This window comes from Electrona antarctica, assembly GCF_951216825.1.
Source record: "Electrona antarctica genome assembly, chromosome: 16".
In the NCBI taxonomy this organism is placed as follows: Eukaryota; Metazoa; Chordata; class Actinopteri; order Myctophiformes; family Myctophidae; genus Electrona; species Electrona antarctica.
In genome coordinates, this window is record NC_136797.1 from 40,954,755 (window position 1) to 40,969,655 (window position 14,901).

General features: G+C 43.1%; 1 protein-coding gene across 1 annotated transcript in view; it reads right to left on the minus strand.

Annotated features, from left to right (window-relative positions):
• Positions 1 to 882: 882 nt before the first annotated feature.
• The window catches only part of ctif (CBP80/20-dependent translation initiation factor), a 73,842-nt gene continuing 59,823 nt past the window's right edge, over positions 883 to 14,901 (minus strand). The window contains exons 12-14 of the mRNA XM_079524196.1: positions 8,924 to 9,079; positions 3,103 to 3,156; positions 883 to 1,674 (exon numbers count right to left, since the gene is read on the minus strand). Of these exons, the coding sequence (XP_079380322.1) occupies positions 1,450 to 1,674; positions 3,103 to 3,156; positions 8,924 to 9,079 (435 nt within the window). The 3' untranslated portion in view covers positions 883 to 1,449. The remainder of the gene's footprint in view (positions 1,675 to 3,102; positions 3,157 to 8,923; positions 9,080 to 14,901) is intronic.

Below are 14,901 nucleotides of genomic sequence, written 5' to 3' on the forward strand. Positions count from 1 at the left end.
GTCCGTTCCTATGCGGTAGTGGTGGTGGAGGCGGGCTTTCTGTGGTAGTCCTGGCTGGCCAGGGCCCTCTATAGAGCGTTGCAGTGCAGTCCCGCCCCCTCGAGAGACCCGGAAAAGAAATCGCCGTTCATTTTCCTCATAGACTTTTCAAAAAGTATGTATTTAAAGACGTTTACGCCGCGGACAAAGCCAACTCTTGTCGGACAAATCATGACAATAAACACAATGTTTTGGGCCAAACAAAGAATTAGAAAGTAGAAAAAAACGGCAGGTTACAACACTTTTTTTGTCGTTTTTCTTCTTTGTAATTATTTGTTTGGTCCAAAATATTGTGTTTGTAGTCATGATTTGTCACGCTTATAAGGTCTTTAAATAAATACGTTTCGAAATGTCTATGGGAAAAATGCATTGGGAATTATTTCCTGGGCCTGGCGTCGTCATGAAAGGGGGAGGGACTGCGACGCTCTATAGAGGGTCTATGAACAGCAGCCATTTTGGAGAGAAATTGGGCGCCTTCCACACTTCCTTCACAGGTGTTACCGATGATACTAATTAAGGCTCTGTTCCATTCTGGTCTGCTATTATTGTGCATGTTCGCTCACTGGAAACACTCTGCTACACCAGTGGGCCTCAAAGTGTCCTTGCGTGGGTTCCAAATGGCCCTGTACAGTACAGGGCCATTTGCTGTTACTCCATCCATCGGAGTACAGGCTGTACTCCGAGTCAAAAAAATCATACACAATCAACTGAGATGGCAGATTCAAAGTGGAAAGAGATGCGCATTCTCCAAAAAACAAATCATGCAAGGAGTCTTCTAAAACAATTCCTGGACTGGAGTTATGTTTTGAAATCTTCTCATAAAACAATATCGACCTACCTACTACTCTATGGACTTTTTATGGCTGAATTCTATGAAACCTCTTCTATAAAGTAACATTCCTAGAACATTCCACATGGCCTTTGCATGCAGTACTTATCAGCAAGAGTGTACATGTTACCAAAAAGATCCTGTATGTACCAAGGGTGAGCCAGAAAATAGCAGCCAGGAGAATGACACTAGCAGGACAACTGCCAGTCAGCAAATTGGTGCTGTGGAAACCAACACATGGGCATCGATCAAGAGGACATCTTAACAGTAACATACGTGGATGTACTCAAGAACGATGCAGGAGCGCAAAGCACCAACGAACTGGGCCAGATGTATGGAGAACCGAGATGACTAGAAGACGACCTAGAGAGAGCCTTTAACTGAAAACGGATCACTCAAGCGTGCTTGGAACCAAATGGTTCCATTTGTACACTTTCAGAGTTATGGGGGTCCTTGAAATTAAAACGTACACTAAATGGAACAGAGTCTTAATAAGGAAGCAGAGAAGGGCCACCATATTCTCTCCAATGCGGCTGCTGAGCACAGAGCCTATTGGGGGGGGGGGGGGTCCATGGTTGGCCCTATGCGGTGGGTTTGGTGAGCTTCTGGATGGTGCGGTTGTAGTACTGCGTGGTGAGGGCCTCCAGCGGGGTCCAGCGGTGCGCATGCAGCTCGATGACCTCCATGAGGAGCGAGCGGGTCAGCTGGGACTCGGCGGGACACAGCATCTTGTCGCGGGCCGCCGCCAGCAGCTCCGTCATCATCTCCGGGAGCTGCTCCTCCAGAAGACGCCCCGTGCTCTGCAACTGGAAGAAGAAACCGATTTATCCCGTTAGGACCCGAAGGTCGATTCTACAAATGCCTTCTAAATGACTAGTTCTCAAACCTTTTCGTAATTCTAAAGTATTCAACATTTTTCAAACACTTTTTCAAGATTTTTCAAAACATTTTTTCAAGATTTTTCAAAACATTTTCAAAAATAGCAGACGGACAAGCTCGCAGCGTGGACATGAGGATACTGTAAGCACCGCACCTGCTTGAGTAGCCCTCATTTGTCTGCATGGTGATTCTTGTCATGTGTGATGTTATTTGTATTGTTTTGTTCCATTATGTTGTGATTATATTGTACTCAGGGCATCCTTGAAGGTCTTCCCTGAGTAAATAAAGGTCAATAAAATACATTTTCTTAAAACTTTCCAGAAAAAGGGAAAAGGACCAAAATGAGAAATGTAAAATGGATTAATTTGAATTAACTTTAAATGTCTCCTATGAGTAAGTACCTATAGTTCTTTTCATTGCTTTTATACATACAGTAATATGTTTCGTGTACAGTATATACACAATCTAGTTATTTTAATTGTCTATGCTGCATGAAATGTGCAGCATACAAAACATGATTGACTTATACATGTAACAGATGTACCGACGAGACGAGTCATCCCAATGACGTTGAACTGTGAACACGTTGGGTGTGTGATTGTAGCGACACAATCATGTGGACAACGTCAGCATGGCTGACACCCCGTCTGTCACCGTCAGATAGACTGTAGACGCGCGCCAGGGCTGTCACCATTATGACATTTTACTTGACGTTTAATTGTCGCTCAAATAACTGCGACGAGCGATTTGTGTTTCCGTCGCTGAACATTATTGTAACATTGAAAATAATTGTGGTTATGTAATAATTGTGCCTTGGCCATCAGTGTGGTACGTGCGTGTACACTGCCTGCATGTGCAACCAATATGGCGAGTCAATGGTCGCATACAGTATGTATAGTAAGGGAAGAGGAGCTGTTTGCTGACATCTGCCATGTTTTTCCTCTAATCCGTCGAGGGAGGTGACATTAATGTTTAACGGCAGCACAGATGATGGGTTTGGAAGAGATCCAGACCCATGTGTCTGTCTGGCGTATGTAGTACTGTATGTGTCGGATCACAACATGTTATTTCGAATTTTAGATAGCATATTTTGTTTTGTTTTTAAAGATAGATGCTAGAATAGGGACTAGGGAATAAGGACCTGGCATCCCAAATTTGGGCACTATAGGCAAAACATTTGTATTATCTTCCTTTCAAAAGCAGTGAAAATAGCCAATCTGAAGGCTCACAGGGGTAAATATGTGGCAAACAAAACAAGAAATGTGGAGATACAAGGTTTCTGCCTTTTTGATAATGAAATAGATTATGACTAATATAAGTGATATTAAATCATAATGACGTGTGTGCGTCCATACCTCAGATGAACAGCAGATGACCGCGTCTTCCTTCACATCTGTGGACTCCAACAGCTGCAAGTTGACAAGAAAGGACACCATTTTAAAACGACAGATTACACAAGGCGACAGACGGAACCCAAACCAAACCTTGTATCTCACTTTTGTCCCGTAAACGAATGCCCTACATCATCATACGATGAGTGTCGGGGGGGGGGGGGGGGGGGGGGGGGGGAGTGGTGAAAATGGTTGTAAAACTTTGAAATTGCAAGGTGTCCCCTGAACTCTGACAGTATACAAATGGAACCAAATGGACCCGTTGTATACCGTCAAGAGTTACACACCTGTAAAGGGTTCATTTCCCTGGAATCCACTTTAGCCGATCTACAAGCTTGTCGATTGGCTATTTTCACTACCTTAAAATATATTATTTTTTACAGTAATAAGGAACGGTTTCGGACATGCACGATTTCCATCCGACAACGACATCATAACGGTCCTAACACGGTGCGTGAATAAAGCTAATAAGCTTCGGAAGATGTTTTATTGAAACACATTTGAATGGATGCCACATGAACAGGATTAGACACATGACTAATGCTGCTAATCCTTATGATAAATATTATTTTCCTGCAAGACATCAAACTGGCATGAAGGCAGCACGCCAGGCGTTCGGCCAGGGGAAAGAGCTAATCAGCAAGCATTTAAACCCTTCCTTAATTCTGTATGAGCAGTGTTTACACGCACGCACTCACCCCAAGCTTCTGTATGAGCAGTGTTTACACGCACACACTCACCCCAAGCTTCTGTATGAGCAGTGTTTACACGCACGCACTCACCCCAAGCTTCTGTATGAGCAGTGTTTACACGCACGCACTCACCCCAAGCTTCTGTATGAGCAGTGTTTACACGCACGCACTCACCCCAAGCTTCTGTATGAGCAGTGTTTACACGCACGCACACCCCAAGCCCTAAAACCTAAACTCTAATCATAACCTCTAAATGTCGAATGTTAGCCCAAAATCGAACCCGAATCTTTTTATAATTCTATGTATAACGGCCCAAATCTATTTTCCTTATAGGACCAGGAAAATGGTCCTCACAATCTCCATTTCAGAAATTCTACTAGACTTGTTGGGACATTTGGCCCTCAGAAATACAAGTAAAAGTACACGCACACACGCACTCACGCACAAGACTCAAACAGCCAAGTTGTTCGTACCTACTCACTTCCCTGGATGCTGGTGTGCCAGATAAACACAGGACTAAATAATACACGGCTTTGCCAGAAAGGAAAACCCCATTCCCCTGTAGAACAGGTTTAGTCTTCATCATTGTTTCTCAGAGCGCTGCTCTGCCAAACCTAACAAGCATTGGAAAACATGCGGTGGATTTCATATTTTTTTGCAACGCTTGCGTGTTGTGATGTGGTTCCAAAAATGCAGAAATGCTCAATGCACGTCCAAAACCCTATGCCTGGACATGAATTGACTCTATAAACGATGTACCAGATCGGCATGGTACAGCATTGACTCTTTCATCCCCATTTTGGGCAAATTTTAGAAAGAAAATAAAAATGTGCGAAAATATCCAATCTACAAGCTCACAACGAGTCACATATGTGACGCGTTGTGAGCTTGTAGATTGGATATTTTTTGTTATTCTTTTCCAATAAGGCCCACACTTCAATAAAGGAGCACATCACCCATTTTCAACTCATCTTCATATAACTGATCCTCACTATAATGTTCTGTTCTGCGTACCAGTGACATTATTTTTTGCCAGGTGCTTGAAAAGCGCCTGGACTACATTTACATCCACCACTACTGACAACGTAAAGACGACTTTAGTGGCGACTTTAGTGACGACCAATTCCTGATTGACTGCCTCCTAGCGACCTTACTAGCGACCTAGTCATGATTGGCTGCCTCCTAAGCCAATGATAGTCGGAACGGCATAAAAACCCATACTCATACACCGCAACACAACTTATGAGTCATTCTTGTTTTACGAGCAATAACTTCCGTTTATATAACTAATAAAATCAAATATAAAAAAGGATGTAATCTTGTTTGAATTTGAAATGACCAAACCTGCCTACCAATGATGTCACTGGTAGGCAGGTTTCTTAACTGTCCACAGCCCTCCGCCGAGACGCAGACAGAAATAGTACTACCATGAGCATTATTGTGGAACAGTATATGAAGATAGGTTGACAATGGGTGAAGTGGCCCTACTGTAAGTGGTTAAAAGCAGACATGCTGTACACCAACTAAAGCATGCTAAATATCATCTCCAGTCCAGTGCAAAATCTGTCGTCCGCTCCAGTGTTGATTTTGACAGCACATTTTGATTTAGTTTTAGTCATAGTCTTTTGGATAAAATTCAAACTCATGTCGGGACTACTCTGGGGGTCCCGACCCACAGGTTGAGAACCACTGCATTATAGGAGACCAGAAATCCCACATTAATCCTAATCACTGCTGTTCACCAGGCAACAACAAAAAAGGTAGAATCTAAAAATGGTGACGTTTCATTTGAATGGTGACTAATGTCTTCAATGCGATTGACATGGATTTTCTCAATTAAAATCAAGCTCATCTAGAAATTGCCCTAATCTTAATGCAAGCTTAATGTTTTGGACCATGTTGATGTGGAGATGTCTGTTTTTATCTAGAAGCTAAAGAACATGATTCAAATGGTAACATTATATGGGCAGTTTCATAGCAACAGCACGAACAGATGTAGTGTTAGTGTTTGTGTTAAGGCTAATGAATGTGTTGGGATTGTGTGTGTGGGCAGGGAACAACAAATGAGCGGATCGCAGTTGAAGAAGCCCAGTTACAGACAATGACAGTACTATTACTGTAAATGTTAAAGTGAACATTCTTAACTCAAATCTTTGCTTCTGGGGTCCCCGGAACAAACTAAATATTTTGAGATGTGGATCGGTGGCCAAATACATATATCATTTTGAGGGTCTTTGACATGAAAAGGTTTGAGCACCACTGATATAGCATCACACGTTTTTGAGAAAACCGTTACCTTTTAGAAGACATTTGGAGAATGGTCTAAAGAAAGAAAGGTAGGTGCGCTTCCTCTGGGTGCTGTCCTAAGTTTAGGCAGTGGGTACTCAGCTATAAATATAACTTCAATCATGAACCATCAAAGTGGAAAAAGCGGCACTCCAAAATAAAAGATGCAAGACTGGCTCAGATGCCGTTTCTCATTTTATTGAGAACGCAATCAGCCTTTCTCAAATCAGCCTTTCTCAATCAGCCTTTCTCAATCAGCCTTTCTCAATCAGCCTTTCTCAATCAGCCTTTCTCAATCAGCCTTTCTCAAATCAGCCTTTCTCAATCAGCCTTTCTCAATCAGCCTTTCTCAAAGCAAATGAAAAAGAAGAATTTCTAGAATCGTCCTCAGCTCTTAATAGGTTAATGACAATCTCCTGGTTAGCCGCATTTAAAAGATTACATTAAAAAGAAAAAAGAGGAAGGCACTGTACTAATGCTTAGTTACAGTTTTTGATCACTATATTAATTAGGATAACTAAATGAAATGCTAATTCACCATTATAATCGAATAAAATTGAGGTAATCGACAGTGGATTGCCTCAATCAAGTGTGTGTGTGTGTGTGCAACTGTGTGAATTTCTGTTAGATACAAGTACAGAGTGTGTGTGTGTGTGTGTGTGTGGGGGGGGGGGGGGGGTGGTGTGAGCCAACTTGGCAGAGACGTAGGCACAGGTGGTAAAAACTTCATGGCACGTGGCCTCCGGCGTTAACGATTATCATCACCTCTATAAATGATATTTCAACCACGGTCTGATTTTCTCTGCTCACTCACTGTGCCGTCTCCCTGTCTCCTCTCCTGCTCCCGTTTCCTGTGGCTCAGGTAAATACATTAGCCACTGTAACTCCACTCTGCTGCGCAGAGAAACCTAACTATTTAATTTAACACCAAAGACAGTACAAATGGACCCGTAATTGGTTCCATTTGAACTCTCTTCGGTGGTAAATTCTTTTTTCCAAAGCTCGTCTTCTCTAATAATCTCATCTGTCGGAAACATTGTATATTTTGTGGATATCGTCGCTGTCGGGTAGAAACCTTGCATCTCCAATGTTTTATGTTGTTTTTTTTCCGTAAATGAATGCCCTACTTCGTCATAAAAGAGTCATTTAAATAGTGAAAATGGCAAATAGTAACCTACTGTACACATGTAAACAGAGCTGCTACTTTTACACACATGGCTTGTTTTGTATACCATTTAAATCGTTTTGAGAAAAAACGCTGTCATTTTTACCAAAATGACTGCAAAAGATCGATGCAGTTTGTTTCAAAAAGCTTTATACCTTCTATATAACATGTGACATACTGTAGCGCCTTTGAATTGAAAATAGCAGATCTACAAGCTCGTTTGTAGATCTGCTATTTTCACTATTTTCAAATGCTTTTAAAGATAATTATAAAAAAGGAACTGTTTTGGACAGTGGACATACAAGGTTTCCACCCGAGTGCGAGTGACAACAGATGGGAACCGAACAGAGAGTCCGGTGCTTTACCGTCTGACTGTCTGTCTGTCTGTCTGTCTGTCTGGACCACCACCCACTGCGGTATCAAAACGTCTAGACTGGCTTTGACCAAAAAGAAGGAAGCGTGTTTCTTTTAAAAAAGGGAAGTGAGCCGGGTCATTGTGGTTTCAGGTTTCAGGTTCATCTGTCCGACATCTGTACGCGGCGAGTAGAAAGGGAACCGGTTTGTAGGTGGAGAGGATCCCCATACTGAAGGCTTTGAAGATTTTTTGATATACTAAAGAGAAGTGAGTATACAGCACTAAACGTCAACTTAAAAAAACCACAAACCAAACGATGAACTCTGAACTTGGCACGTACTGTAGATGATCGTGTAGATCAGAGGTTTTACTGAAATGAAGCGTTCACACTGGCAGATACAAAGCTACGGTTTCCCCATCCATTGTCGATGGAAGCCAGCGACATGAAGATGCAGTACAAAGACACAGCTGACGTTTGGAGCTGCTACAATGGCCAATGGCTGACCAGTTTTTATAGTGTATTTGTTGATTACTTTTGATGCAGTAATAGTCTTTACTTTACCGTCGTCCCAAAATCATGTGGGGACGACCCACAGCTTGAGAACCACTGACTAGAGTCTAGTGTGTGTGTGTGTGTGTGTGTGTGTGTGTGTGTGTGAGAGAGACTTTCGGACATTGTGAACACCAAACTCTCGTAGGCAGGTGTAGTAGTGTACTGTAGGTGTGTGTGTATGATATTCTTGTGACATCGAGAACACCAACCTCTCGCAGGCAGGTGTAGCTGTGTGTGACTTTGGGACATTGAGAACACCAACCTCTCGCAGGCAGGTGTAGCTGTGTGTGACTTTGGGACATTGAGAACACCAACCTCTCATAGGCAGGTGTAGCTGTGTGTGACTTTGGGACATTGAGAACACCAACCTCGCGTAGGCAGGTGTAGCTGTGTGTGACTTTGGGACATTGTGACATCGAGAACACCAACCTCGCGTAGGCAGGTGTAGCTGTGTGTGACTTTGGGACATTGTGACATCGAGAACACCAACCTCGCGTAGGCAGGTGTAGCTGTGTGTGACTTTGGGACATTGTGACATCGAGAACACCAACCTCTCGTAGGCAGGTGTAGCTGTGTGTGACTTTGGGACACTGTGACATTGAGAACACCAACCTCTCGCAGGCAGGTGTAGCTGTGTGTGACTTTGGGACACTGTGACATCGAGAACACCAACCTCTCGTAGGCAGGTGTAGCTGTGTGTGACTTTGGGACACTGTGACATTGAGAACACCAACCTCTCGTAGGCAGGTGTAGATGGGACAGACCAGCACCCTGAAGGGCTCTCCTGCGATGCTCCTCATGGTCCCAAACACCTCACACAGGAAGGTGATGAAGCCCAGCCACCTCTCCACGTCACGCTGCTGCAGCTGCTCCCGACAAGAGAAGTCCTTCTGTTGGGGGGAACGAAATGCACAGGCTCAGTCTGTGTCTGTGTCTGTGTCTGTGTGTCTGTGTCTGTGTCTGTGTGTCTGTGTGTGTGTGTGTGTGTGTGTGTGTGTGTGAGAGAGAGGAGATGGTGTGTACGTACGTGCAAAATGAGTAACAAAGTATGGATTGAATGTGTTTTGGGATAGATGTGATTTACAGAAAACAGCTTTTGTCATTATGCAATGTTTGACTTGTACAGTAAGCGGCTTGGATCTACAAGCTCATAGACGTTGTGAGCTTGTAGATTGGCTATTTCTGTCATTTCATTTTGTTTATTTCTTGTCTATAGAGCGTCGCAGTCCCGCCCCTTACCATGGACCAGGAAATGAATCCCAATGCATTTTTCCCATAGACATTTCGTAAAGTATTTATTTAAAGACCTTTTAAGCGTCGTACGAAGCCAACTCGAGTCGTGACAAATCACACAATATTTTGGACCAAACAAATAATTACATAGAAGAAAAACAACAAAAAAGTGTTGTAACCTGCCATTTTTTTCTTCTTTCTAATTATTTTTTCGGCCCCAAAAATTGTGTTTGTTGTCATGATTTGTCACGACTCGAGTTGGCTTTGTCCGCGGCGTAAACGACTTTAAATAAATACTTTCTGAAATGTCTATGAGGAAAATGAACAGAGAATCATTTCCTGGTCCATGGTAGAGGGCGGGACTGCGACGCTCTATAATGACATGCTCAAAATAAGAACGCCAGGTTCAAAGTACTACTTCACTTAGACAATACATATCATCGCTGTCATGCGGAAACCTTGGATTTCATCATATTAGAGTGTCGCACGAATGTAGTGAAAACAGAGGATCTACAAGCTCACAATGCGCCTTATAGGATATTTTCACTATATGAATTAATTTAGTTTTTTAATAATAAAAAAGGAACGGTTTTGGACATACAAGGTTTCCAACAGGGCACGCGCACGCACGCACGCACGCACGCGCGCGCACACACACGCACGCACACACGCACACACACACACACACACACAAAATAGAGCCCAGTGAGGTTGTAACACTGGGGTGAGAAGCATCACACACACTTCTTACAGGGAAACTTCACAGGCCTCACACACACATTCAAAACAGACAACCGCCGTACTTGACAACCGGATGACAACTGCGCACGCACACACGCACAGGCAGAGACAGAGAGAGGTAATGATCTGTTTAGCGGATCATTACCAGAAGCAAAGACAAAATGGGATTGAAAAATGTGAAGGATATCCCATAGCCTGCAGGAACATAACCGTGACAACCGAGTCCTGAAGTAACCACCAAACTCTGCAGAACTCAAAAACTATATTTAAGTTACATTTGTGAAAGTGGAAAAACAGGCTTCGTCACTGTCGTATGGCAATGGTGAATGCCTGTGTGTTAGTTTACATCGGATGGTGAAACCACTGAGGAGAAAAACGTATTCGGACAGACAGAGATTCCTTCATATGATAGGATAGATAGGATGAATGTTGAATTGTAAACTTTCTCTTCTGTTAGACCTGCTGTACAGCACCTCCCAAACAATACGCAGGGGGTCAGGGTCTAATCCCCCCCCCCCCCCAGAGGGATAGGAGGGGTCTGGGTAACAAAATGCATCTTTAATGAATCCCACTTCTGCTGACATAAAGGTTTCACACATTGACAGCATTCACACTGGATGTCAAGAGGAATCAGGGGACGTTCATTCATCCCACTGGGAGGAGAGAGAACGCAAGACAGAACAGGTAGAGTGTGGCTGACCACACTCAAATCCATATAGCGTTAGTTAGGACAAAATATCGGCCATTCTTTTTATTTTTGGTATAGTATCGGCAACTATGCAAATATGAGAACAATTACAGCAGAAAGGGAAGGCGGTGAAAGGGTTAAAGTGTGGCAATGCAGCAGGTGGGTTAACATTTGAAGTCTGCGTGTCATCAGAAGGAAACCAGCGGCATTGTGTGTGTGTGTGTGCGTGCTAGGGCATTAAGAAACTAGTCGACTAGTTTACTAGTCGACTAGTAAATCCACTAGTCGACCTTGCTGGTACTAGTCGACTAGTTGATAAGAAAAAAAAAAAAAAAAAAAGTTCATTTTTTATTTTATTTTTTCCCCGATTTTGTAGGCCTCAATATCAGGTAGATTATAGTTATAGGTCCTCATTCACAACGGCGTTTACGCTCATAACGTTACGTAACGTGAGCGGAGCGTGAGCGGACAGGCATTTACGTGGATTCCCACATTACGTGGGAATTCATGAAGTTGAACGTGAACTTGACGGTGACGTTGTTTGGTCGGAAACTCCGCTATAAGCTGCGCCAGCTCAGAGGGTCGTGTACTGCTTGCGTAGATTTATTCAGAAGGCTTTAGTCTTCATGCTGACTCAATTAAAAGTCCCCAAACCTCAGATAAAATATGTAGGCATGTGTCAACATTGGTCAGCACATAAAAAAAATGATAGCTTATATAAAAGCCAAGTATCACTTGTATGCCTAAATGCAAGCATTCTAGAGGCAGGTTAGCCTAGAGTCCCATACAGAAACTGCCCCTGCAAGCCCGACACCTTTTTATTTATTTATTAGGATATTTCTATCATGCGCGATTGCGCTGCTCACTTGACAGCTTTCTACTCGCAGTGCAACGCGTTGTGAGCTTGTAGATCGGCTCTCGCGGACTCGCGCTGCATGTTAAAAAACAAACTCACAATTATTATAAGAACATACACTTATCTGCATTCTGCACTGTACGAATCCAACGTTGTTTAGTGTAGTAATGCCTGCAGTAGGCCTATTGAAATTGTTTTGTTACGGAGCTCCTTTGAGTCACACTGTCGGTGTGTGTGTGTGGACAGTCCAATCTGGGTGAAATTCACATTGGAAAATGAATATAACGGCGAGACTGGCCCGGACAGAACAGATTATTTCTATGGTTCACAGACATGCCGGTCTGACAGACAGACAGCAGTCACGAGGGCTAATTAGCCCTATACAAATATAGAAGTCCACATTATTGCATCAGCGCGTGCAATTCGGCCAGTCATAGTTTTAAGCCAGTGCACCTTAATGAATTATAATATGGGGAACTTATAGCTAGGCTGTAGGCTACTACATTGATCTCATCATGAGATCAATCAAGTTTGGTGCCAAATGTCCCGTGAATCATTTTAATATGACGACATCATGAAATGAACCTGCACTTAGATCTGACAAAGAGGAGGCTACCCGCCGTATATGGTTGAAAATTTAAATAGCTATAGGCCTATGCCTACGTGTCCATGATCAGAACAAATCCATTCTCCACATGGCATTCAGACAGATGACAGTGAGATGATATTAATCTATTCCCCGCATGAATCAATGCAGCTCTGATAAAAATATCGGATATATGTTTTACCTCTGCAAAGGTGTGAGTGAGAAATTGTTCAATAGAAAAGAAAAGGCTTTATAATATAATTGCCAAGTATAGGCTAGCTTGCTGCCTTGGTCCCGAACTTAAATAAATAAATGGCCAAGCTGCATTTTATACGGTAAGTCAGCTTGCCATTGCTGTAGCGGTGCAGACTCGAGCAGCGTTCACCGTTTTGTAAGCTTGGGAAAATGATTTATATAGTTTAATGGTAGGCTATAGACAATATAAAGAATCACGCACAAATGTAATGGTATATGGATGTAAAAAAAAAAGAGACTGCAGGTGGTGGTCGTCGCTCCGGCGCTTGACATGGTCAGATCATTTTCTTTTAATTTCCTGTCCTTTGATGGATTGAGTGTCAGTTTGTACAGTTTGTATGGTAGGCCTATAGTGGTATACTTTATACAATGGTGCAAAAACTTGTTTGTGGTCCTGTGGAATTATGAAATTAATAGAGGGCTATATTCATGATATATCTGCACAGCACTGACTGACCGCGGCAGTATAGCCTAATTTCTTTCCAGCAATCATTTTTATTTTAATTTGTGAAGCCACTATACTGGAAAATATCATTATTTTGTTGCATTCCGTCAGGAGGACCTCTATTTCGTTTGAGCTGTAAGGCCTATAGTTCTTTTTTGTTTTTTTTACTGCTGTCTGCTGAGTCATGCTTGCCGCCTTTTATGGTGTGAAATGGGGCGTGGATCAATGCAAATGAAGTTATCCGCTGATTTTCCGATCATTTGGCACCCGCTCGCATTCACCTGCGTACCTCACAACATACACCTGCGTACCTGTGGTACACACCGCTCTTTGAATTGCACGGCAAAACAACGTTGCGTGATCGGACGGAATTTCCCGCATCTGTTTACGCTTCCGTTACGCTTCCGTTACACTCTGGTGTATTTCTCCTTTGTGAATGAGGACCATAGTCACCAATATACACAGTTTTTAAATGTACAAATATTTTTTTTTTTAAACATAAAAGGTGGTTTAACAACTAGTCGACTAGTCGACTAGTAAACTAGGCAACTAGTCAACTAGTAAAAATGACTAGAAGTGAATGCCCTAGTGCGTGCGTGCGCGCGTGTGTGTGTGGGGCATAGCTGGAGGCCATCGATATTGTCCTTTTCTTTTTGCTGAGGTTTGCGTGATCTGCGCAAAAGGACAGTTAACCCATTTTGGGCGGGAACCCCTTTTGGTGTTTTAAACATTATGTTATAATTTAGCTATTGAAAAATAGCAGATCTACAAGCTCATAGCGCGCCACCGAGTGGCGCGCTACGAGCTTGTAGGTCTGCTATTTTTGAAAAATCGTGATAATATTTATTTCAGAAAACTGGAGGATTTAGAAGGATTTTGTAAAATTTTGAGGTCAGGCCTAAATGGGTCAAATGATAAGGGACAATATCGGTGGCACCCAACTGTATGTGTGCGTGTGCGTGTGTGTGTGTGTGCGTGCGTGTGTGTGTGTGGGGCATAGCTATCTATCTGGCATTTAGAAAAGAAGTGAGGGATGAGGGGATAAAGGAAGGGAGGTACTGAAGGGAGCGACGGAGGCACTGATCCATGCCACTCTGGGTGAGGAGCTGGGAGCAGGATGGGAGCAGGAGGTGGAGGAGAGATGGCAGATTTACAGTCGGACACGCAATCAGTGTCACGCACCGTCACCCGTCCTGACGGCGCGTGACACTGATAAATATAAATCAGGGCTAAAGGGCAGCTGTGGTGCTTGAGTCCGTGTTTTCATGACCGATTTGTGACTGGAACTTACCGGTATACCTTAACCCATTAAGACCTGCTGAGGTCGCTTCTACAAAATGCCCCTTTTCAAACACCTTCAAGATTTTTCAAAAATGTCCAATAGCAGATGCACAAGCTCGCAGCGTGGCACAAAGTGATCTACAAGCTCACAACTAACAAGGCCTCCCGTGTGGCATTTTCCAAGCCCAGTTTTGAAATAAGTCTAGTCAGTGTCTCTCAAGCCACCGTTCCAGGGCTTCTTCATTAACCCACTGACATTTAAAAAGCCACACACACACACACACACACACACACACACACACACACACACACACACACACACACACACACACACACACACACACACACACACACACACACACACACACACACACACACACACACACACACACACACACACACACACACACACACACACACACACACACACACACACACACACACACACACACACACACACACACACACACACACACACACACACAGCCGCATGCATGAATGCATTTAAGCACGTGCACGTGCGTTATGGCTTTTTCTGAAGATTTATTGAACATTAACCACTTTTCAACCCGGTGTTGTTGTTTTGTGCATGTACTTAAATCCAACTCACATTTTCAAAAAATGAAA